The sequence below is a fragment of the Peromyscus californicus genome, unplaced genomic scaffold (genome assembly GCF_007827085.1).
Source record: "Peromyscus californicus insignis strain IS unplaced genomic scaffold, ASM782708v3 Scaffold_23__1_contigs__length_62951481, whole genome shotgun sequence".
Classification (NCBI taxonomy): domain Eukaryota; kingdom Metazoa; phylum Chordata; class Mammalia; order Rodentia; family Cricetidae; genus Peromyscus; species Peromyscus californicus.
In genome coordinates, this window is record NW_026294534.1 from 8,134,976 (window position 1) to 8,157,121 (window position 22,146).

At 50.4% G+C, this 22,146-nt stretch overlaps 1 protein-coding gene across 1 annotated transcript in view; it reads right to left on the reverse strand.

The window, feature by feature from the left end:
- The window catches only part of Grtp1 (growth hormone regulated TBC protein 1), a 28,345-nt gene extending 13,773 nt beyond the window's left edge, over nt 1–14,572 (reverse strand). The window contains 4 exon segments of the mRNA XM_052751694.1: nt 1,367–1,491; nt 4,787–4,945; nt 13,981–14,132; nt 14,440–14,572. Coding sequence (XP_052607654.1) covers nt 1,367–1,491; nt 4,787–4,945; nt 13,981–14,132; nt 14,440–14,486 — 483 coding nt within the window. The 5' untranslated portion in view covers nt 14,487–14,572.
- Nucleotides 14,573–22,146: the final 7,574 nt, after the last annotated feature.

The window sequence follows — 22,146 nt, forward strand, 5'->3', positions numbered from 1 at the left end:
GATTCAATGCTCAGCACAAAAAAAAAAAAGAAGAAAGTGCACAGACCAAGGCACCACGACCACACAGAGGCCAGTGACAGCTCTATGTTCCTGGGTCCTGAGAGTGCCGGCGTGGGAAGATGCCAGCGTGGCAATGGTGCCCACGTGGAAGCACCTGTGTGAAGTCAGCATGGCTTCATCAAGAGAATGCAAAGCCATCTACGGGCCCTTTATGACTCCCTGTGTTATGAGCAAGACTGTCCCTGTGGCGGTTTGAAAGAAAATGGCCCCCATGGGGAGTGGCACTATTAGGAGGTGTGGCCTTGTTGGAGTAGGTGTGGCCCTGTTGGAGGAAGTGTGTCACTGTGGGGGTGGGCTTTGAGGGTTCCTATGCTCAAGCTAGGCTCAGTGTCACAGTTCATTTCCTGCTGCCTGTGGGTCAAGATGTAGATCTCTCAGCTCCTTCTCCAGCACCATGTCTGCCTGCATGCGTCCATGTCCCACCATGAGGATAATGGACTCCAAAACTGTAAGCCAGCCCCAATGAAATGTTTTCCTTTATAAGGGTTGCTGTGGTCATGGTGTCTCTTCACAGCAATAGCAACCCTAAGACAGTCCCCAAAGCCAGAAGTCTTCTGCCTCAGAGTATGGCTTCACTTGGAGACAGGTCTGTGCAGACATTACTAGTTAAAATGAGGTCCCTTTGGAATAGGCACCTCCAGTTAATGGTGTGTGTCCTCACAAACAGGGAGACCCGAGGTGCCGCCGATAACAAGCAGGGCGAATGTGGAGACAACAATCCCAGGAGTGTCAGGTTCTGGGGCGGAGCCTGGACAGGAAGTAGGACACGTCATCCTTAACAGCTGCAGAGGAGGTAGCCCTGCCTGTCGTCCAGCCCACACCTGGGTCTCATATTTCCAGAATCATTCTTGGTTAAGCCACTCAGTTCACAAGTACTGAGGTCCCAGCGCACTCCCAAACACAATCAGCAAACTGTTCCCCAACCGGCAATCAAACAGGACCAGAATCTGCGGGTCGGATCTATTAGTCCAGGCTTCCAGAAGTGACTCAGAGGTTGGCCCTGTGGCACACAGTCCGCCACACCCACAGAAAGTCTGCACAGGGCACCTCAGGCCCCGGCCTCTCTCCATTCTCTGCCACTCAATGTCATTCCCACTGGTCCCAGCTCCCACCCTCTCCTTATTCACCATGTGACAGCACAGAGTCATCCAGCAGGGACATACTAGACCTACTGTGAGGGAGGCATCCCGACCAGGGCTCATGAGCCAGGAATAACGCTTGTACCTGGCAAAATGTCACTGCGATGGACCTATGGGGTGTAAAATGACTCCCAACACACGTCAGCTCTAAGGCTCTGGGGGCTCACCTGGCAGTACCCCACACCTTGATTGTGTAGCCCATACGCCAGCAGCACGTTGTACAGGGTCTTCTGAAGACAAGGCTCTGCCGTCTTCCGGAACCTCACGTTGTCAGGGAATGTCCGGTTCAGGTCTACACAGAAATTCACCAGCGTCACCATCAACGACTCTCTGCCTCTGCCAAGGTGGCCAGACAGTCTCGGATTTCAGGAATGGCACCACCCTGGCTACACCTGAGTCACCTCAGAAAACCTAGCCACCACCTCAGGCATGCTGCACACCTGATCTTAGCCCCGGAGACCAGGTATGGGGCACCAGGAGGGCGGGGATGGGTCCCATGTTCTTTCAGAATCGGGAATGGCAGGTAGCTTCCTGGAGCTCTGGTCTCCCCTGGACACTTTCAATTACCTTGTCAGCATGGAAAAAAGCTTCCAGATTCAAAGATCAAACATGTAAGATTAGGGCTGGGCATGGAGCACACCCCTCTCTAATCCTTTAGTCCCAGTACTCTGGAAAGAGAAGCAGTCCGATTTCTGTGAGTTCAAGGACAACCTGCTCTACACGGGAACTGCACGTCAGCCAGGGCTACATAAGGAAACTCTGTCTCAACAAACGAACAGCAACATCAAAAGGCAAGGCTTGGCGGCTCACACCTGTAACCATGATACCCAAGAGGCTAAGGCAGGATGACTGAAGAGTTCAGGGCTAGCCTGGGCTACAGAGTGAGCCGCAGTTTCAAAAGCACTGAAACAAAAACACCCAGAAACTTAGGAAGAAGAACAGGCCAAGACTCCCTTCAGAGATAAACTGATAGCAGGAATTAAGTAAACTCACGATACCGGGCTTTGTGCAGAAGCTTCTCTGTCCCGCACCTTCCTGCTCACAGCCCTTCACCCTCCATAGCCTCCCAGACCCAAAACATCTCCCCTGGAACTATAAACATTCCATGACGCAGACTGGTCACAGGAACAGCAGCGTCTCGCTGCTTCAGACTATCGATGCAGGCTGCGTTCACTCTCTGTGGTACCCTTGACTGTGACATCTTCCCCACACGTCAGTCTTTCCAGGACACAGGTAAAGCCGAGGGTGGGTAAGGCTTGTGACCCTGTTAGTGCAGCACCAAAGTGGTTCCAGGGACACGGAAGTCCACCATGTGGTCCTCTAGGATGGTTTATCCAGAGTTTCAAAAGTAAACGGGCTGGGGGTGTAGCTTAGCTGGTAGAGTGCATGTCTACATGTAGAAAGCCCTGGGTTCGATCCCCAGCACCACACAAACCAGGTGTGGTAGCACACACCTGTAATCCCAGCACTCAGAAGGTAGAGGCAGAAGCTGGGCAGTGGTGGCGCACACCTTTAATCCCAGCACCCGGGAGGCAGAGGCAGGCGGATCTCAGTGAGTTCAAGGCCAGCCTGGGCTACAAATTGAGTCCCAGGACAGCCAGGGCTACACAGAGAAACCGTGTCTCAAAACACACACACACACAAAAAAAAAAGGTAGAGGCAGGTCATTTGTGGTTACATATGGAGTTCCAGACCAATCTGGGAGACCATCCTGTCTAAAAGACAGAGGTGCTTGTCACCAAGCTTGATGGCCTGAGTTTTATCCTTGGTACCCACACAATGGAAGGAGAACCAAAGTTGTTCTTTAATATCTGTCCTCTAACCCCCATATATCCATCCATGTGAGCACATACACACACACACACACATAAACACACACTCACACACACATATACACATACGCTCATACACACACAAAATTAATAATAAATGTAATTTAAAAAGAAATTTAAAGCAAGCCAGGTATGGTGGCTGCACATCTTTAGTCCCAGCACTTGGGAGGTAGAGGCACGCAGATTGTAAGTTGAAGTCAGCCTTGAACTCTACAAGGCAAGTTCTAAGCCAGCCCCAGGATTACACAGTGAGGCCCTGTCTCATAAACAAATAATTTAAAAATGGCTCCAGGATGTCGCTTACACATGTCCCACAGGATATGCATACAGTACGAGGCAGAAGCAAAGTGACTCATGCCAGAGCTTTCCAGTTGGGATAACCTTTTTGTACACTGTGAAGATGCCTCTGCCAAGGCACCTTCTGATTGGTTTAATAAAGAGCTGCATGGCCAATAGCTAGGCAGGAGAGGATAGGCGGGACTTCTGGGGACAGAGAGGAACTCAGGGAAAGAGTCTGAGAGGTGAGGTTCTGCTGAGAACCTGGGGCAGAGCTTGTTCTGAGACCTCTGGTTGGGTTTTACGCCCCCCCCAGGCTGCCTCAGCCTCTCCCCACAGACTACATCAGCCCCCCACAGACTGCCTCAGCACCCCCAGGCTGCCTCAACCCCCTACAGACTGTCTCAGCACCCCCAGGCTGCCTCAACCCCCTACAAACTGGCTCAGCCCCCTCCCCCCAGGCTTCCTCAGCCCCTCACAGACTGCCTCAGCCCCCCACAGACTGTCTCAGCCCCCCCCACAGACTGTCTCAGCCCCCCCCCACAGACTGCCTCAACCCCCCACAGACTGTCTCAGCCCCCTCCCCCAGGCTGCCTCAGCTCCCACAGGCCTTGGCCACGTGAACCGAGACTCAGGAGGGCAGTGGGTGCTGCAGAATGGTCCCGCCCATGGCAGGAACAAGCTGTGCCCTCCACTTCTGTGCTGTTAGGTAACATAAAACTCCAGCACATTGTGTTTACACTGGCATTGTTCACTGGAGTTTGCACTTTGGAAATGCAGCTGTAGTTCCTAAATATTAATATAATAATATTCAACTTATGCTGAACTCTGAGCTTTTGGGGGTGGTAGGGTTTGTTGTTGTTCTTGTTTTTTTTTTTTTTTTTTTTTTTCATTTTGAGACAGGATCCCTCTATATGGCCCTGGCCGTCCTAGAATTTGCTACGTAAACCAGGATGGCCTCGAACTCAAGAGATCCTCCTGCCCTACCTCCTGAGTGTGGGAACTAAAGGTGTGAGCCACCCTACCTGGCAACTCTGAGCTTTTTGAGATCCAGTAAAGCCCTGTCACTGGGGTCCTAGAGGACAGGGAAGAACAGCACAGGTAGCACCCAGGTCAGTCATAACGGCCACCTGACACCAGGGTGCAGGGAGCAACCTCCACAGTGACATCAAGTGAACATGACCAAGGCCACTGCTGCGTGGTGCCACAGTTGTGCCAGCTGCAGAGGCTCCTAAAACCCAGGGAATTCGGTCTCTGTGCTCATTCTCTCACAAGCTGGTAGCCGCACAAACGTCTGCTGTTCCCCCTGTGAACACATTAGTCTTGATTTCCACCCAAAACTCGGCATCTGCAGGTGCATCTTTAGCGAGGCAGGCTTCCTTACTGCCTAGGACTTGGGCAAGGACGGGGCTCTGTTCCCTAGTCCACCCTCCCCATCCAAGCTACACGGGCACCAGGCACTGTGCACAGGCCTCCCACCTGTCCTGATGGCTTCCTCCAGGGTGGGGCTACCCTCTCCCTCGAGCAGTCGGTGGTAGTATCCAGGGTTCTGGTCCATCTGGGCCTGGGCTCCACTCACAGCCATCCAGACACGGGCCCGGTGCTCCAGCGGGATTCCCTTCCGGACATAGCGCTTCACTGAAACCCAGAGAGACTGAGGTGAGCTCAGAGCCCAGGGGATCAGAACAAGGCTCCAGTCTTCCTTCTTTACCCAAGCACTTGTCTTCCTAAGCCAATCCAGAAAGGACCAAGATGCCTAACTCTGCCGAAGTAGAAATAGTCCACAAGACCTCTGAAATGGAGCACAAGCAGGTGTATACACTAACCACTCATTTCTAATACACCGACTAGCCAGAGAGGGGACAGGAGAGGGCTGCATGCTCATCCTCAACCTCTACCAGCCCTGAAAGCTACATACCCTCAACTCTGAGGAAAGATGGATTCTGTCCAAGCTCTTGTTCTTGGCTCTAAATGGCCACTGTGTGCATCACACTGAGTAGACCCAGTATAAGACCAAAGAGTCCAGCTGGGGTGTGGCTCAGTGGAATAGCATGTGTTTGGCATGTACAGGGCCCTGGATTCAATGCTCAGAACCAAAAGAGACAAAAACAAAGTTTAAAAATGCCTCAATTGGGGAGGCAGGTAGAGGTGTGGATTCTCTGCTGAGCACCGGAGCTTCAGATAGGAAGGCAAGGGCCAAGGGACGTCAGGGAGGCCGTTCTCAAGGACCTCGGGCCAGGAGGTGGTGGTGCATACCTTTAATCTCAGCACTTGGGAGGCAGAGCCAGGCAGAGCTCTGTAAGTTTGAGGCCAGCCTGGTCTACAGAGCGAGATCCAGGACAGGCTCCAAAGCTACACAGAGAAACCCTGTCTCAAAAACAAAACAATACAAAACAAAACAAACAAACAAAAAAACCCAATCAGGGACCTCGAACACCAACCAGGCACCGGTCCTAACCTGGAGGAAGGGAAGCAAGAGGCCCAGGCCAGGTCTGACAGCCACCCACCCAGCACATGGCTACGGGACCAGAAGCCAGTGGGAGGCCAAAGATGCCCACTGTGCAGAGCCTAGGAGCCCAGAGGGACCACAGCTTCAGCACAGGCCTCTGTCTCTTTCTCAGGAACTCTTCCTTGTTGGTCACTACTTCATCTTGTAGGGGTATTTTCACTGAAAGCAGTAAAAGCACCTGCCACCAGGCCTGGCGAATTAGATTTGATCCTCACAAGTGAGCTGGGAGAAGAGAACGGATGCCACAAGGCGTCTCCTCACATTCACAACCTCGTCTCCTCTCACAGCTACACCTGCCGCCCTGATGACAGCTTCAATATTTGCTTCTTCCAAGCAAATAGTCAAAGCTTTGCTGTTTTCCTTTGAAAAACAGCAAATATCATTAAATATCATTTAAAAAAAACCAGTACTTTGGGCCAGAGAGTTGGATCAGTGGTTATCAGCACTTGTTGCTCTTACAGAGGACCGTAGGTTCAAGTCCCAGCACCCACACAGCGGCTTACAACCATCTATAACTCCAGTCCCAGGAGATGTGATGCCCTCTTCTGACCTCTTTTGCACACACACACACACACACACACACACACACACACACACATGCAGAAAAAACACTCACACACATTAAAAAAAAAAAAAAAACTTCATACTTTTAAAAGCAATTAACTTTAGGGATTTGGATGTTACCTGTCCCCCAGGCCCATCCATGTATCTAAGGCGTGGTCCCCAGGGCAGTGCTACTACGAGGAGCCTTTTAAAGGTGGCATCTATTGTGGTCTTCAGTAACTGGAGGTTCTGCCCTTGAAGGACTATGGGATGTTCTTCCTCCTCTTCCTCTCTCTCATGGCCATGAGGTGAGTGGGTATACCCAACTATCTCCTGCCAGAATATACAATACCAGGGCCAGAGCAGCAGAGCCAACCTCCAAACCTGGAAGCCCCAACAAACCTTTTCTCCCAGGTATGTGTTAGAAACAGAAAGGTGACTAAAACTGGGGGAAAAGGGAAATAAAAGTGTGTGCAATTAGGGAAATCCTACAGGCCATCGTGAAAAAAGAAAACACCTGCGCTCAGAATACAGCTTAACAGTACAGCATTTGCCTAGCATCATGGGGTCCTAGGTTCAATTCCCAGCACTCCAAAAAAGGGAAAGATCTGATGCAGCAGGTTCTGTCCAACAGATAAATCATAAAAAATAACTTCATGTGGGTCAGCAGGTAAAGGCACTGGCTGCGAAAGCTTGGTGAGTTTGGTCCCCTGAATCCGTATAAATCCATGGAAAGGTGGAAGGAGAGAATTGACTCCACAGTGCTGTCCTCTGACCTACACACACACACACACACACACACACACACACACACACACACCATATAATATTCTGAAGCTGACTATAAACTCACAGTAACAAAAACAATATGGTATTGGTGAGGGGTTAGGTCACTGGACTCATGGTGCACAATAAAAAAATTGTATAAACAGTCGGCCGGAGAGTTGGCTCAGAGGTTAAGAGCACCAGCTGCTCTTCCAGAGGATCTGTGTTCAATTACCAGCGCCCACATACATGCAGGCAAAATACCCATAAACATAAAAAAAAGACCTGTTTTTAAAAAAGCAAAGCAGAAAACCAGACACACAAAGAAAGCCAACACAGGCCGGGCAGTGGTGGCGCAGGCCTTTTTTTTTTTTTTAAATTTTGGGACATTTTCATTATTGTCAAAACAAAACCTCATACCCGTTAGTAGTCACTCTCTGTGTTAACTGGAGCCGTAAACAGTTCAGGCTTGGGTGCTGTGTTGTTGAATTTAATTCTCGCCTTTACTGTCTGTCAGTGTTGGGCGTCTGCTCTCTGGGACTGTGCTCCTGCACTTCTTTTATTATTATTATTATTATTATTATTATTATTATTATTATTATTATTATCATTATCATTAAGAAACCTTTAGGCCAGGCGGTGGTGGTGCACGCCTTTTATTCATTTTACATACCAATCACAGATCCTCCTCTTCCCACCCCTCCAGCCTCCCCCCCACCCCCCATTCCCTCCTACAAGAAGGTAAGGCCTCCTATGGGGAGTCAGCAGAGTCTGGTACATTCAGTTGAGGCAGGTCCAAGCCCCTCTTCCAGAATCCCAGCACTCAGGAGGCAGAGGCAGGCAGATCTCTGTGAGTTCAAGGCCGGCCTGGTCTACAGAGTAAGTTCCACTCCAACTACTTACAAAAGTGGCAAAGGAAATTCAATGCAAAAAATATCGTCTGTCCAAATAAAGAATGATTAAAATAGAAACACCAACAATGTAAAATTTGCAGCCACTGAAGCCTCCAGGCATGGTGGGAATGCAAAAATGCACAGGCACTTTGGAAAACACTTGTAATTTCTTTTCTGGCTCCCCCTCCCATCTTCTTTTGATTCTGGAATCAGACAGGCCTTACACATGCTAGACAACGCAATATCTTACTAGTTAAGCCTTTAATATAATCTAGCAATCCCAGTAAGCGTTTACCTAAGAAAATCTATGTTCACACAAAAGCCTGTTTGCGTTTTACCATTGGCTTTCATTACCTAGTGTGTCAACTAATGAACAGACATGTTGAGAAACACTTCGGCAACAAAAGGAATGAACCGCTGACCCACACAAAACCCTAAATGAGCTTCTAGTGTGGTGGTTCTCAACCTGTGGGTCGTGACCCCCCACTGAGGGTGCATATCAGATATTTACATTGCAATTCATAACAAATTCAGTAGCAAAATGACAGCTATGAAGTAGCAACGAGATAATTTTATGGTTAGGGTCACCACAACATGAGGAACTGTATTAAAGGGTCGCAGTACTAGGAAGGTTGAGAACTAGAATCTGGTGCAATGTTAAAACCAGACTCAAAGGCCACAGTCTAGCCAAGCAGTTACAGGGCATCCTGGGAAGGCTGACTCAGAAATGACTGAGGAGGAGTGGTCCATAGAATTCAGAAAGTGATTTAGCCGGGCAGCGGTGGCACACACCTTTAATCCCAGCACTCGGGAGCCAGAGACAGGCAGATCTCTGTGAGTTTGAGGCCAGCCTGGTCTATAGATCCAGGACAGGCACCAAAACTACACAGAGAAACCCTGCCTTGAAAAACCAAAAAGAAAAAAGAAAAAAACTGCTTTAACTCTTCATGTGTATGGGGGTGGTGCACCTAAGTGCAGGTACCCATGAGGATACTGGATCCCCTGGAGCTGGAATTTTATGGTTTGAACAGCCTGACAGATGCTGGGAACCAAACTCAGGTCCTCTGTAAGAGCAGTCTGCGCTCCCAACTGCTAAGCCCTCTCTCCAACCCCTCCCTCCCTTTGACAGATTTTCTTCAGTTTGTTTTGAGACAGGACCTCACTATGGAGCCCTAGCTAGCCTAGAACTCTATGCAGAATGCTGTGTAGCCCAGGCTGACTTCAACTTTACAGCAATCCTCCTGCCTCTGCCTCCCTAGAACTGGGATTAAAGTCACTCTGGCTCTGGTGTGAATTTTAACTGTGTTTTGCTGTTTGTCTAAAATCCTTAAGGCTGTGCATTCATAACTGTAAATCTTAAAAACAGTTTTGTAATATAAGGGGTTTTTTTTGTTGTTTGGTTGGTTGGTTTTAAGCAAAGGACAAAACAGTCCCACACATCAGTTCTGGCATCCGACCCCTGCTCTGCTGTGACTTCCACACCCAAGCCTGCCCCAGTCTCATCTGTAAAACAGAAACAGCACTTAGCCCAGCCACTGCAGCTGCAGAGCTGGGATTCCCTGCTGGCCCAGAGGCCAGTCTCCACGCACACTTTCATCTTTTAACTTTGCTTCTTCAAGGGGAATGAAGTCAGCTTTCTTGCCCTCACAGACTGAGCTCCTCCTGAGGGTACGGTTCCCCCACGGATGGCCATTAAACCCTGCAGAGAACCCCAGAGAACTAGCTTCCACCTCTCTGCTCCAACCAAGTCAAACAAAAGCCAGGCTTGGGGCATTTGGCCCTGAACATGCTTCCACGGTTCACCTGGAGTTCAGGTGTGTGACACACTAAAGCCACCAGGATGGACAGAGAAGCAAATGGTGCCACTGCTTGCCCTCTGCACCAAGAAGGACACTGAGCAGAGAAAGGCGGGACAAAGGGCTGAGTTCAGACTCCCCCTGCTACAGAAAAAGCATGCTCTATTCTTGGGGGCTCCCGGTGGATCTTTACACAGGACAGGAAAGCCGTATTCACTGTGCCTGCTCTTGATCGGCAGGGTGACCTAAAGCTGTCAGATGAGATGTCTCAGATAACAAGGTCTGCAGGTAACTGGAGACCTTCAGAGGACAGAGGATGCTGGGCAGGGAGAACACGAGAGAAAAGGGCCCGCGTGGCCGGCTTCTTCCCAGGTGACCATCTGAGACACTGTCAGTCTCTCTGATAGCAACGGCACAAACTATGACTGAAAACGTCCTTTCTCGTGTAGGCAGAGGGGCCATTCTGAATCAGAAACCTCTAGGGGACATACAGAATACCAACATGGTGACATCCTCTGGCACAGTTGGTGGTCAGTGACCTCTGCACAGATGGCTTGGCCAGTGGCTGTCACCCTTTTGATATGGAAGGTGCTTGCCTTACAGAGACAAGGTCCAGAAGACGCGCCTAACGCCGGACGATGAAAAGAAGCGCAGGGCACCTGAATATGTGGAGAGGAGAGTGGAAGGAGTAATAGTCTTTAATAGGATGTGCGCTTACAGACCCCCAAACCTCCCCTGGATCCAGTTGCTTACAGACTCCCAGATTTTCCTCTCCTAACTCAGAAACGGTGACTCTCTCCCCCTCTTCGACCTCCTCCTGGGAGCTGTTGAGGTCCAACAGCTTGTCTGCCCTACAGTTTCCTCCCTTGAACACCAGTCAGATGTCTTTGAGTTCCCTTCCAAACCTGCTTAAATTGTATTACCAACCCCAAGGCATGGTAATGCATGCTTTCAGCCCAGCACTTGGGAGGCGGGGGCAGATGGAGGTCTGTGAGTTCGAGGCCAGCCCGGTCTATATAGCGAGTTCTAAGTCAGCCAGGGCTTGAAAGACCGTATCTCAAACAAACAAAAATTTACCAGTGAGGTCAAGAACTTCAAAAGGACTCTGTATCCTCTACTGACTCAGACAAGCAAAACACGTCCAAAACCAGAAAGCTATGTATGTGGTAAATAGACATGATGCCTCTACTCAAGAGGCTGAGATGTGGGAATCTCAAAGTCAAGGCTAGCCTGGACTACATAGCCGAGACTCAAAAAACACAAGTGAGACAGATAGGCACACACACACACACACACACACACACACACACACACGGGGGCGGGGGGGGGGGGGGTAGAGATCAGCAGATACCAAGGGGTGCTTACTGAAACTCAAGAGTGGGTTTAACACTGAGCCCTTAGCTCCTACTAACATACATGGACGCGGCTTCCTTGGTCATGTGATCTCTCTCCTGGGGACACAGCCCTGCTGATTACACTACAGTCAACCTAGAACATCTGGCAGGAAATTCCCATTTCTGAAATACCTTGTCTACTCCTGTTTTACGCTTGACTGGACTTCCCCAGCAATACAGGTTCCCTGACTATAAACCTAGAAACAAGGACATTCAGCAGACTCCCAGGGACCCCCCACCACCACCACCACCACCACACAACTAATTAGGCTTGTTTCCTGCCAGAAGGTCAGGACAGCTCTCACCCCGCCTCAGGCTAAGGGTCCGCCAGGAGCCAGACACATCTGCTTACACCACTTACCTGTTACCGTAATTACAGCCTAATTAATATTACATAATCGAAATAATATTAAAGCAAAACGATGGTTAAAACAAGTTAATTTAGCCGGGCGGTGGTGGCGCACGCCTTTAATCCCAGCACTCGGGAGGCAGAGCCAGGCGGATCTCTGTGAGTTCGAGGCCAGCCTGGTCTACAAAGTGAGTTCCAGGAAAGGCGCAAAACTACAGAGAAACCCTGTCTCGAAAAACCAAAAAAAAAAAAAAAAAAAAAAAAAAACAAGTTAATTTTTTTGTTTGTTTGGTTTTTTTTTTAGCCAGTCCTGACGTGGTGTTGTGCACACTTAATCTCAGTCAACGAAAGAAGATGGAGGCAGGAGACCTCTGTGAGTTCGAAACCAATCCGGTCTACACTGAGAGTTCTATTCTATTCCAGCTCTGGTTGCACAGTAATACCCTGTCTCACAAAACAGAGAGAGGGGAGGGGGGCTCTCTGTGTGGCCCTGGCTATCCTTACTATATAGTCCCCTTGAACTCACAAAGATCTACCCAAGAGCTAGGGATAAAGGCACGTGCCATAAAGCCAGCTATTTTATTTTTTATCGTGTGTGTGTGTCCATATATGGGTGTGTGTCTGCATGTGGGTGTTTACACATGAGCACGTGTGCCCCCGGAGGCCAGAGGCATTGGATTCCCAGGCAGCTGGGGTTACAGGAGGCTGTGACCCACCCCACATGGGTGCTGGAAATTGAACTTGGGTCCTCTGGGAGAGCAGGAAGCACTCAGCCGCCTACTCGCTGAGCTTCCTTTCCAGCCCAGCAAGTTACACGTTCAGAGGGTTGAGACAAGTGTTCAAAAGCAAACCAAAGCTGCTGAAGCAGGTACTAGGCCACTGCTAACCAGGCCTAGTGGCTGGGGCCTGAAGAGGATCACAAGTCCAAGGCTTGCCTGGCCCTCCAGATGAGCTCATGCTGGCATGGGTAAGAAGAGATCTGCACAGACCTACATCTTCCAGAAGTGATCAGTCCGGCCTTACCTACCCTCCCAGCCACAGAAGTCATTTCCTGCACTCAAGGCCAAGTGCTCCTGGGGGAAAAATTAAGGTAGTCCCCAGTGGTTACTTCTGTGGTAGACCAGAGCCTGGGGTGGGAGAGAAGCAACTTCATTTTGTACCTTTCCATCTAACCAAATGTTTACCATGTATATGAATCATGTATTAAGTATAAACAAAACTTTCTAACATTAAAAGACCAAAGAAGTAGGTGCTCGCCGGAAGCACACTAGCGCACAGAGACAGGATGGGGCCAGGAGTGACCTTTCCCCCTCTCCCCTCGCTCCTCCCCCTTCTGCTTGGGCCCTCCAGCTCTAGAAACATCACTAATGCCCTCAGTTACACTGCAGGTCTGTCTACCTGGCCACCTGGCAGACGCCTTCACACACGCCTTTAACAAATACGAACTCCCTATTATGTTAACAAAGCAATGTTCCCTGTATCCAGGATTCCGCAGTGAAATAAGGAAAATTCCCTGAAAGCAGGGAGGGACCTTTGATTCTACCAAGGAAACAAATGTCTATCAAATATGATGTAGGGGAAGGGAAAAAAAAAAGAAAAAAAAAGTTTGGAAAGGCATAGTGGTTCCTGTTCAGAGCGCGAGGAAGGTTTGTCTCAGAATGGGACCAACCAGGAGCCCAGCCCGTCGGATGTGGAAGCATGAGAGCTATCTGGTGCCCAGTCCCCCAAGGCAGCACCTGTTAGGAAAGGACATATCCAGAGCCCCACCCTGAGTGTCCTACCCTTACCCGATCATCTCTGGGAAGTAGGTGCTGTTCTAAATCCCCTCAGAACACGAGGCTTCCTCGAGGCTTCCAAGTAAGGGTGGACTTTGCCCATCTTCAGTTAAGAGGGCGTGGTGTGGTGTGGAGCTCCCCAGCCTGCTCTGTGGGGCACACACACACACACACACACACACACACACACACACACACACACACACACACCCTCAGCTTAGGCAAGGATCTTGTGGTGTTCCAGGAGTCACGCTTGGGGCTTGGGGTGGTGGGGATCAACTATGGAGGGATCCATCTCCTAGGGAGTTTCTTGTGTGTGAGAGCGTGCAGCGCGCCAGGAAGCGGAGGTGTTCGTAGGTCTGGCTTTAGGAGTTCCGGTGATGGGGACCCTGCCGCTGAGGAGTCTCATTATGGAGGGGTCCTGCTGCTGGGGGACGGGGAGGGAGGATTACACTCGCGGGTTGCCCTGCCCAGGGTTCTACAGCCACAGTCACGCCACAGGGAATCTAACTGCTGCAGAGTAGTAGCTCTAAAGGAGGTCCGGCAGTCCAGAGGTCGTGCTCGGGGTCGCGCCCCAGGGGGCCTGGCGGCCGGGGGAAGTCACGTTTGGTTGAATGGCTGCTATGCCAGCCATCACCAGGCCTCTCACCTGTCAGGCTTTTTCGGACACCGCCGCTTCCCTTTAGAAGTTTGGACCATTTGATCGCCCTCTTGGTGAGTATCACCAGGTACGTGGAAAAGAATTCTTCATAAGCCGCATAATCAAAGTCTTCGGGCCTTTCGAATCCATACGGATCGATCCTACAAGCACGAAAAGAACCTGTTTCCCGAACCAAGTTTCCGCGCCCGCAGGGATGCGGCTGGGGTCCAGGAGCTCCGCCACCCGCCACCCCTCGGTCCGCCCCTCCGTCCATCCTCGGTCCATCTTCTCTTCCTCCTCTCCTCCTCCATCCCCTCCACTCCTCCGCCCCTCATGCCCCTCTCTCCTTTCCTAGGACCGGAGCGCGTCCCCCCCCCCCCCCCCCCGCCCGACCCCGCGCAGCAGCGACCGGCTCAGATCCAGTCTGGAGCGGGCGCCCGGCACCCCGCGCGCGGCCTCCGCACCTACCTGGGCACCCGAGCTCGCGCCGCCTGCGCGCGCTCTGCGGGATCCATGCGGAGAAGGGCCGCGGGCCGCGGGACTCAAGCGCAGCGCAGCCCCGAGCGCTGGACCCCGGTGCGCCGCCGGCCCCGGGGCGCGCGAGTGCTTCCGGCGGGGGCGTGGCCGAGACGGGGGCGGGACGGGGACTAGGGGCGGGGCCAGTGGTGGGGGCGGGGCGGGTGGGTGGACTGGGCGGGGATGGGGTGGGGGCCCTGTGGGGCAGGGGAGGGCCTAGGGACTCCAGGGCCCAGACCCGGGTGCACCTGCTGCAGCCTGGCACCAGGGATCTGAAAAATCCATCCAGATGGGAACCTTCGCCGAGGTTAGAAGACCGGGATCCACTTTGCAGTCTTCTAAGTTATCCTTCGAGCCTCAGTGCCTGGCTGACTGGACTTCGGACTTGGAGCTCCTTTGCAGAAAAAGGAGTCTTTTTTTTCTTTTTTAAACTTTTCTCCCTTGAATTTCAAAACTGAGAACATATGACTTCAAAGGCCACCATCTACGGATACGCGCTTCTCCAAACCTTGGAATCCAAGTTCTAGCCTTGGAACGAGTCACTGCCACCTCACTACTTCTTCTCGCTTGGCGAAGTCCCCACGCCTTGAGCTACTGCAGGGGCATAGTGCCACAGTCCTGGCCTTTTTTTGGCCATCAGTTTCTTGAGATTTCAGACTTTGGGCATGGAAATCAGCTGACCGCTTTTCTTAGCGAGGTGCCAACGGAAACCTATGGAGACATTTCTGAAATGTGATTTATTTACGAGCCGAGGTAAAGCATAAGCCTTTGGCACCTCGGCCCCTGGGGGCGGACTGGACATCTCAGAAGATATGTGTGTGTGTGTGGGGGGGTGTTCTGCTCTGAGCCCTTGACAGCTACTCACCTTCTAGAAGTCCCTTCTGAAAAAGTCCATGAGCTCTGCTGCCTGTGGTAGGAATGACCCTCAGCTGGACTTTGGAAACTAACTTGGACTAGCTAGAAGCCTCAAAGAAATACCTAACAGGAAACCTGGGGGGAAATTAATAGAATTTCGCTTGGTCCATTGGGGACCCTTGTGTTGGTGCTCCGCACTCTTCTCCATACACCCCGAGGGTTAGCGAACCTGACCTCAGTGCTGAGAATAGAGCCAGCACCCCGTGAGACTGTCTCTGGGTTCCATAGGTATCTCTAGGTCTTTGTTTCATTTTCTATAGCTTGAGAGACTCCTGTAAGACAGACGGAAAGAACATGGGTTCGTTTTTATATTTTTTTACCCTCTCCTTGCTTTGACCAAACTGTAATGAACAAGTTTCTTTTACTAAGTTTTGGTGCCTCCATCTCTCTTTTATCTTTTATTTATTTATCTAATCCTTTTTTCTTTTATTTTTTTTTTTTTTGAGACAGGGTCTCAGTATGTAGCACTGGTTGGTCTGCAACTCATTATGTAGACCAGGTTGGTACTGAACTCAGGGAGATCTGCCAGCTTCTGCCCCACCCACCCCAGCCCACCCCAGCCCACCCTCACCCCCGGGTGCCAGGATTAAAGGCATGAGCCACCATGTCTGACCCCATCTTTCTTGTAGAAAACAGCAAGAAATGAGCCTGGGAATCCAGTTAGAGCCACGGCTGATGAAATTTAGTGCTGGCATGCACAGAACCAGATTCCAGCTCCCGCTGATGCCCGGTTTGCTTGCTGCCCCTGGAGAAAACTTGCAGAGATCAGCTCGGTCTGGTAGTGAATGGCTTTTTAACACCCAGTGTCCTCGCTCCCGGGACTGACAGCACTGCCAGTGCTCAGGACTCGGCCTTTCCCTCTCAGTGACTCAGACACACAGACAGGACCTCATTCTTTCCAATTCATGACTTTCCCCTTGGCCTGGCCACACAGGAGACTTCCACATTTGTTCCCCCTCCTCCTCTCCCTCCTCCACATTTGCTCCCCCTCCTCCTCTCCCTCCTCCACATTTGCTCCTCCTCCTCCTCTCCCTCCTCCACATTTGCTCCCCCTCCTCCTCTCCCTCCTCCACATTTGCTCCTCCTCCTCTCCCTCCTCCACATTTGTTCCCCCTCCTCTCCCTCCTCCACATTTGCTCCTCCTCCTCCTCTCCCTCCTCCACATTTGCTCCCCCTCCTCCTCTCCCTCCTCCACATTTGCTCCTCCTCCTCTCCCTCCTCCACATTTGTTCCCCCTCCTCTCCCTCCTCCACATTTGTTCCCCCTCCTCCTCTCCCTCCTCCACATTTGTTCCCCCTCCTCTCCCTCCTCCACATTTGTTCCCCCTCCTCTCCCTCCTCCACATTTGTTCCCCCTCCTCTCCCTCCTCCACATTTGTTCCCCCTCCTCTCCCTCCTCCACATTTGTTCCCCCTCCTCCTCTTCCTCCTCCACATTTGTTCCCCCTCCTCTCCCTCCTCCATATTTGTTCCTCCTCCTCTCCCTCCCCCACATTTGCTCCTAGGATGACTGTGGCTTATAATAAGTTTTGGTTTTACTCAATTACTGGGCAAGCCTCAATGAAACGTTTCACAATTAGGATAAGAGTTTATACTGTATCGGGCTGGAGAGATGGCTCAGAGGATAGGAGGACTGATGCTCTTCCAGAGGTCCTGAGTTCAATTCCCAGCAACCACATGGTGGCTCACAACCATCTGTAATGAGATCTGGTGCCCTCTTCTGGCCTGCAGTCATACATGCTGTATACATAATAAATAAATCTTTAAAAAAAGAATTTATACTATATCAAGCTGATAATAGAAAAATAAGTAAAAAAGTGGAAAAAAGAATATATAAAAAAAGAAATATAATCAACACACCTAAAAAAAAAAGAAAGAAAGAAATTACAGAGCAAAATGTTGGAAACTCTGAGGGGCTGCAGGTTCCAGCGTATGGGACTGTGGGTCTTAATGCCGTAATGTTACACCAGGGCTTGGGAATTTGCAGAGCCTGGTTAGCTGGTCTTTGGACATGTCATGTGTGACAAGCTACCGACCCGTGTCCCCTAGTTTTCAACAGAGGACCTGAGGCAGAAAGGGAGGGGCAGGTATTGTAACTTAAAGGAGGCTTGAGATACATTGTGCTGTGAGGGGGCTACAGAACCAGAACCAGGGGCGAGATTTACTGACCCTCAGAGACGTGACAGGCTGGAATCTGGACATGGAGCTTAGGGAGCCACACATCTCTTGAGTGTGTGGATGATGGTGAGTCTATGTACCCAGCCTTCTTATCTGGTGGCTATTTTTTTCATGTGTGGAATTTTATTTTTGTAGTACTGGAAACTGAATCCTGACGTTCATGCTTGCTAAGCAAGGGCTCTACCACTAAGCTGTATACCCAGCTCACTTTTTACTTTTTCTTTTGAAACAGCCTCCCAAAGTTGGCCAGACTGGCCTTGAACTCACTCACTCGTCCAGACAGCCTCACATTTGTGATCCTTCTGCCTCGGCCTGGAGTGACAGACCTCCACCACCAGGCCCAGCTGATTTGGGTTTCTGGCATATGGTTCCCGGTATAGCCATCACGGCGTATAAGTCAGGGCAGCAAGAGTTTGAAGCTGTTGATCACGTGGCAGTCAGAAAGGGGAAAGTAGCGAACGTTTGTGCTCGGCTTATGTGGTGGTTTAAATGAGAACGGCCCCCAGAGGGTCAAATGTATGAAGGCTTGCTCCTCAGTTGGTGGAACTGTTTGGAAAGGATTAGGAGGTGCGGCCTTGTTGGAGGAGGCGTGTCACTAGGGGTTGGCCCAGGTCATTTCCAGTTAGCTCTTTCAGCCTCCTACTTGAGGATAAGGATGCAATCTCTCAGTTACTGCTCTAGTGTCCTGCCTGCCTGCCTGCTGCCATGCTCCCCGCCATGACGGTCACGGACTCCAGCTCTCTGGGACTGTGATCTCTTCTATAAGTGGACTTGGCTGTGGTGTCTTACCACAGCTTACTTTCGCCTTTTTAACAAAAAAGTATTTTTATCAATAATTCTTTAAGAATTTCATATGTTCATACCAAATATTTTTATCATGTTCACCCATGACTACTCCACATAACTTTTCCCAGCTCTACTCCCCACTTCCCACCCTTCCTAACTTCGTGTCTTTTTTTTTTTTTTTTTTTTTTGGAGACAGGTTCTCAGTACATCACCCTGGCTGGCCTAGAACTCTCTATGGAGAACGGACTGGCCTCAAAATAACAGAGATCCACATGCCTTTGCTTCCCAAGTGCTGGGATTAAGGGCATGTGCCACCACACCTGACACTAAGGATTTTTTTAAATGAGTGTTTTGCACATACACACACACACATACATATATATGTGTGATAGATAGATAGATAGATAGATAGATAGATAGATAGATAGATAGATAGATAGATAGATAGATAGAGGCATCTAGGCATCATGTATGTATGGGTATCATGCATATGCAGGTTCCCCTGGAGACCAGAAATAGTGCTGCATCCCCTAGAACTGGAGTTACAGATGGTGTGAGCCACCATGTGGCTGCTGGAAACTGAACCCAGGTCCTTTGCAGTAGCAACAAGTGGTCTCAATTTCTGAACCACCTCTCAAGCCCTCCCCCTTCTCCATATAACCTACAGAGTCTGCCCGGCCCATACACTCATGGGTGTGGGGCCATCCAGGGGAGTGTGATTGACGCACCAGGGCCACGCCCTTACAGAAACTGGCCCTCCCTCCTCCAGAGGCCATCAGCTGGCTCCTCAGCTGTGGCTGGAGACTTGTGGCCCCCTCCTTCCTCTTCGGCTAATTATCTGTCATAGAAATTGGTGTTGCTGAACTTCATCTGAACCCTTAAAGTTGGAAAGTAGACGGATAAAGAACATCCCCTGGTTTGTGTAATAGGAAACAGCTCCTTGCCTGTCTATGTGCTGTGGATGAGACTGGCCATGGCCCATGTGACAGGCCAGACATAGGTCCTTCAGCTCCACCTTCTGCCTCATGAAGCCTGTGCAGGTGTCTCTTCTGATCCGCGTGCCTCTCTGTCCCTCACCTTTACCCTCCCCTGAGCAGGGCCCCTCTGGGGAGCAGGTTGTCTGGCTGGCCCTTCACCCAACCCCACGTGCTGCCTTTCTGATCTGAGTGCCATTCAGAAGAGAGCCTCTTTCTGTCCATCCCGTGACCTCGCCCTTAGGATGGCAAGAGCTTCCACACATTCCTGTTTACTTAAATTTGTGTTTGTCCCTTACTGTCCCAGCAACCAACCACCTTCAGCTCTCGGCGTCTGTGAGTTTGGCAGGCTCTTAAAAACTTGACAAAACAGAAGAACATAAGGTCTGCAAGTGGCTTTAAAGATGTTCCGACTGACGGGGGCTGGGGACAGCAGTAGGACAGTGGGACGGGCCGGAGGTAGAACACTTGCCCGTGGTACTCAGCGCTAGGATAAACAAACAAACACAAAAGCCTTCAGCTAAATGAAAAGGAGAAGGAGAATTCTAACACCCTCTGTGTGGCTGGATAATGAGCCTCGGGGGAGATTTTTGTCTGTATTTGAAATTTTCCATCTCTCCTCTTGGAACAAACCTCTGGCTTCCACCCCAGCCCTGTGCCCTGGACAGCTTCCTAATGTGGAAATGAGACAGAACCCCATCTGTCCAAATGCTGGGGTCCTGAGGATTAGGACAGAAATCGTACTTTTCTCTTCGAAGGGCTCAGGTGACATATTGCTGCTGTGTCCAAAGCAGTGGGGTTAGTGCAGAGCCATGAATAAGGGATAAATGGATCAGTATAAAGGGGGTTCCCCACTGACCTCAGAAAATGCCCAAATTTTGTATGTCTTTAATCCCAGCATTTATGAGTCCTGAGGTAAGTCTGTGAGTTCTGGGCCAGTTTGCTCTACAGGTGTACATACTGAATTTCCAGATCCTGGCAGAACTTGGGGCCTTTCCTCCAGAGCCCCTGAGCTCCCTCTAAACATTTTACATGAGGCCAAAGTAGGACCCAAGACTACAATCATGTAGGGGACCACTTCACCCTGGCCACAGGGTCCTAGGATGCATTGGGCTGACATAGCTCAGAGTAAGAGTGACTTCAACAGGATCACTTGGCTCACAGGGCTAAGAGCAGCAGTGGCAGTGTGGCCAGCCTTGGGTCTCTTGAGCTGGTGACTTTATCCCTGTCAGATGCTGACCTCTCCAAACTCAGGGCCTTCCCTGCCTGATCTGATCCAGAAGACACACCCAGAGCCTGACAGTCCCTCCCCTGAGGAGTATCCAGGAGTACTTTGAAGAAAGAAAACAGGTTTGAGGTGGTGAATGGGTGGGGCTTGGGGAGGATGGGTGGGTCCGGACCTGCCAGTTCCCAGAGTGGAGCTCCTAAGGATCATCATGAACCAGGGAACTGGCTCCAAATGCAGCTTGTAAAACAGACTAAGGCTTCTTTTTCAATTTATTGGTGTATGTTAGTCACACAAAATAATGGGTTTCATTCTGACATTCCCATGCGTGTGTAGAATGTGGATTATAACCTACCGGCCCAGAGCTGATCCCAATTCATGTAGGCAGAGCCCACTTCCCATCAGCCCCATGTGGCCTGATCATCCCTAGGGTGGAGAGCATAGGAGGCAGGGAACTCGCAACATCCCCCTTGGAAGACACCACACTGTGTTGATCACATTCTTGCCTGGTCTATATAGCCTTGACAGCATCTTGAAGGCCCTTGAGAGAAAGAGAGAGAGAAATTTGAGATGAAAGTCCCTGAAGCTGCTAATCCCAGGACTTGCAAGGCAGAGGCAGGGGAATTGCAAATTTGAGATCAGTCTGGGCAAGACCTTGTCTCAAGAAAGCAAAAGAAGAAAAGAAAAGGCCGCGTTGTTCTCCATGGCAACAAGGCAGACAACCTCTTGAGAATTCCTTGGGGGAAGGAAGACCTCCTCCCTGGTTCAGTCCGGGTCACTGGGGATCCTCTCCTCTGTGCAGCCTGGCCAGACAGACCAGAGCCCGGTGGCCAGTTTTCACCCAAGCCAGAGGAAGAACACTTTTCCCCAGTAACCCAGAGGAAGCCCTAACGTCCAAATACTTCCACCGCACACCTTGAATCCCCTCCCATGGCTCCAGGGTACCTGGAAGACATGTTTCTTCAAGTTGAAAAGTACTCTAGGCGAGTGTGTGATTTTGCTGTTCCTTCCTTTCGTATGTACTGAGCTCACCCTGATAGAGTATATGTTTAAAACATAAAAACCCAGCAGTGTGGTGGGGGAGCACACCTTTAATCCCAGCACTCAGTAGGCAGAGGTAGGTGGATGTCTGAGTTCGAGGCTAGCCTCATGTCTAATGATCGAGTTCCAGGACAGTCAGGGCTACGCAGGAGAAATACTGTCTTGAAAAACCAAAAGCAAACAACAACAACAACAATATTAATCTCAAAGTAACAAAGACATTAAAACCGGAACATGATGTTTACCTATGAAATGGATACTTAATAATCGACGGTCCAGACATTACATTCATAATGAGACACCTCCAGTGTCTGGAGCAGCAGATGAATGTTAGCTCACTCCCTCTCACTCTAGAAGGACCCAGAGTTGAAGGCTAGCCTCAGCTACATGGTGAATATGGACGAAACATCCCAGAAAGAAGCTGCATTTTCGAACTGAACCTTCTGCAAGGCTGATTAACTGATTAGAGCAACCAATGATTGTGAAGAGGTTGGAATGTTGCAAGTTCAGAGCCAAATTACCTCATTCCGTCTTTAATCCCT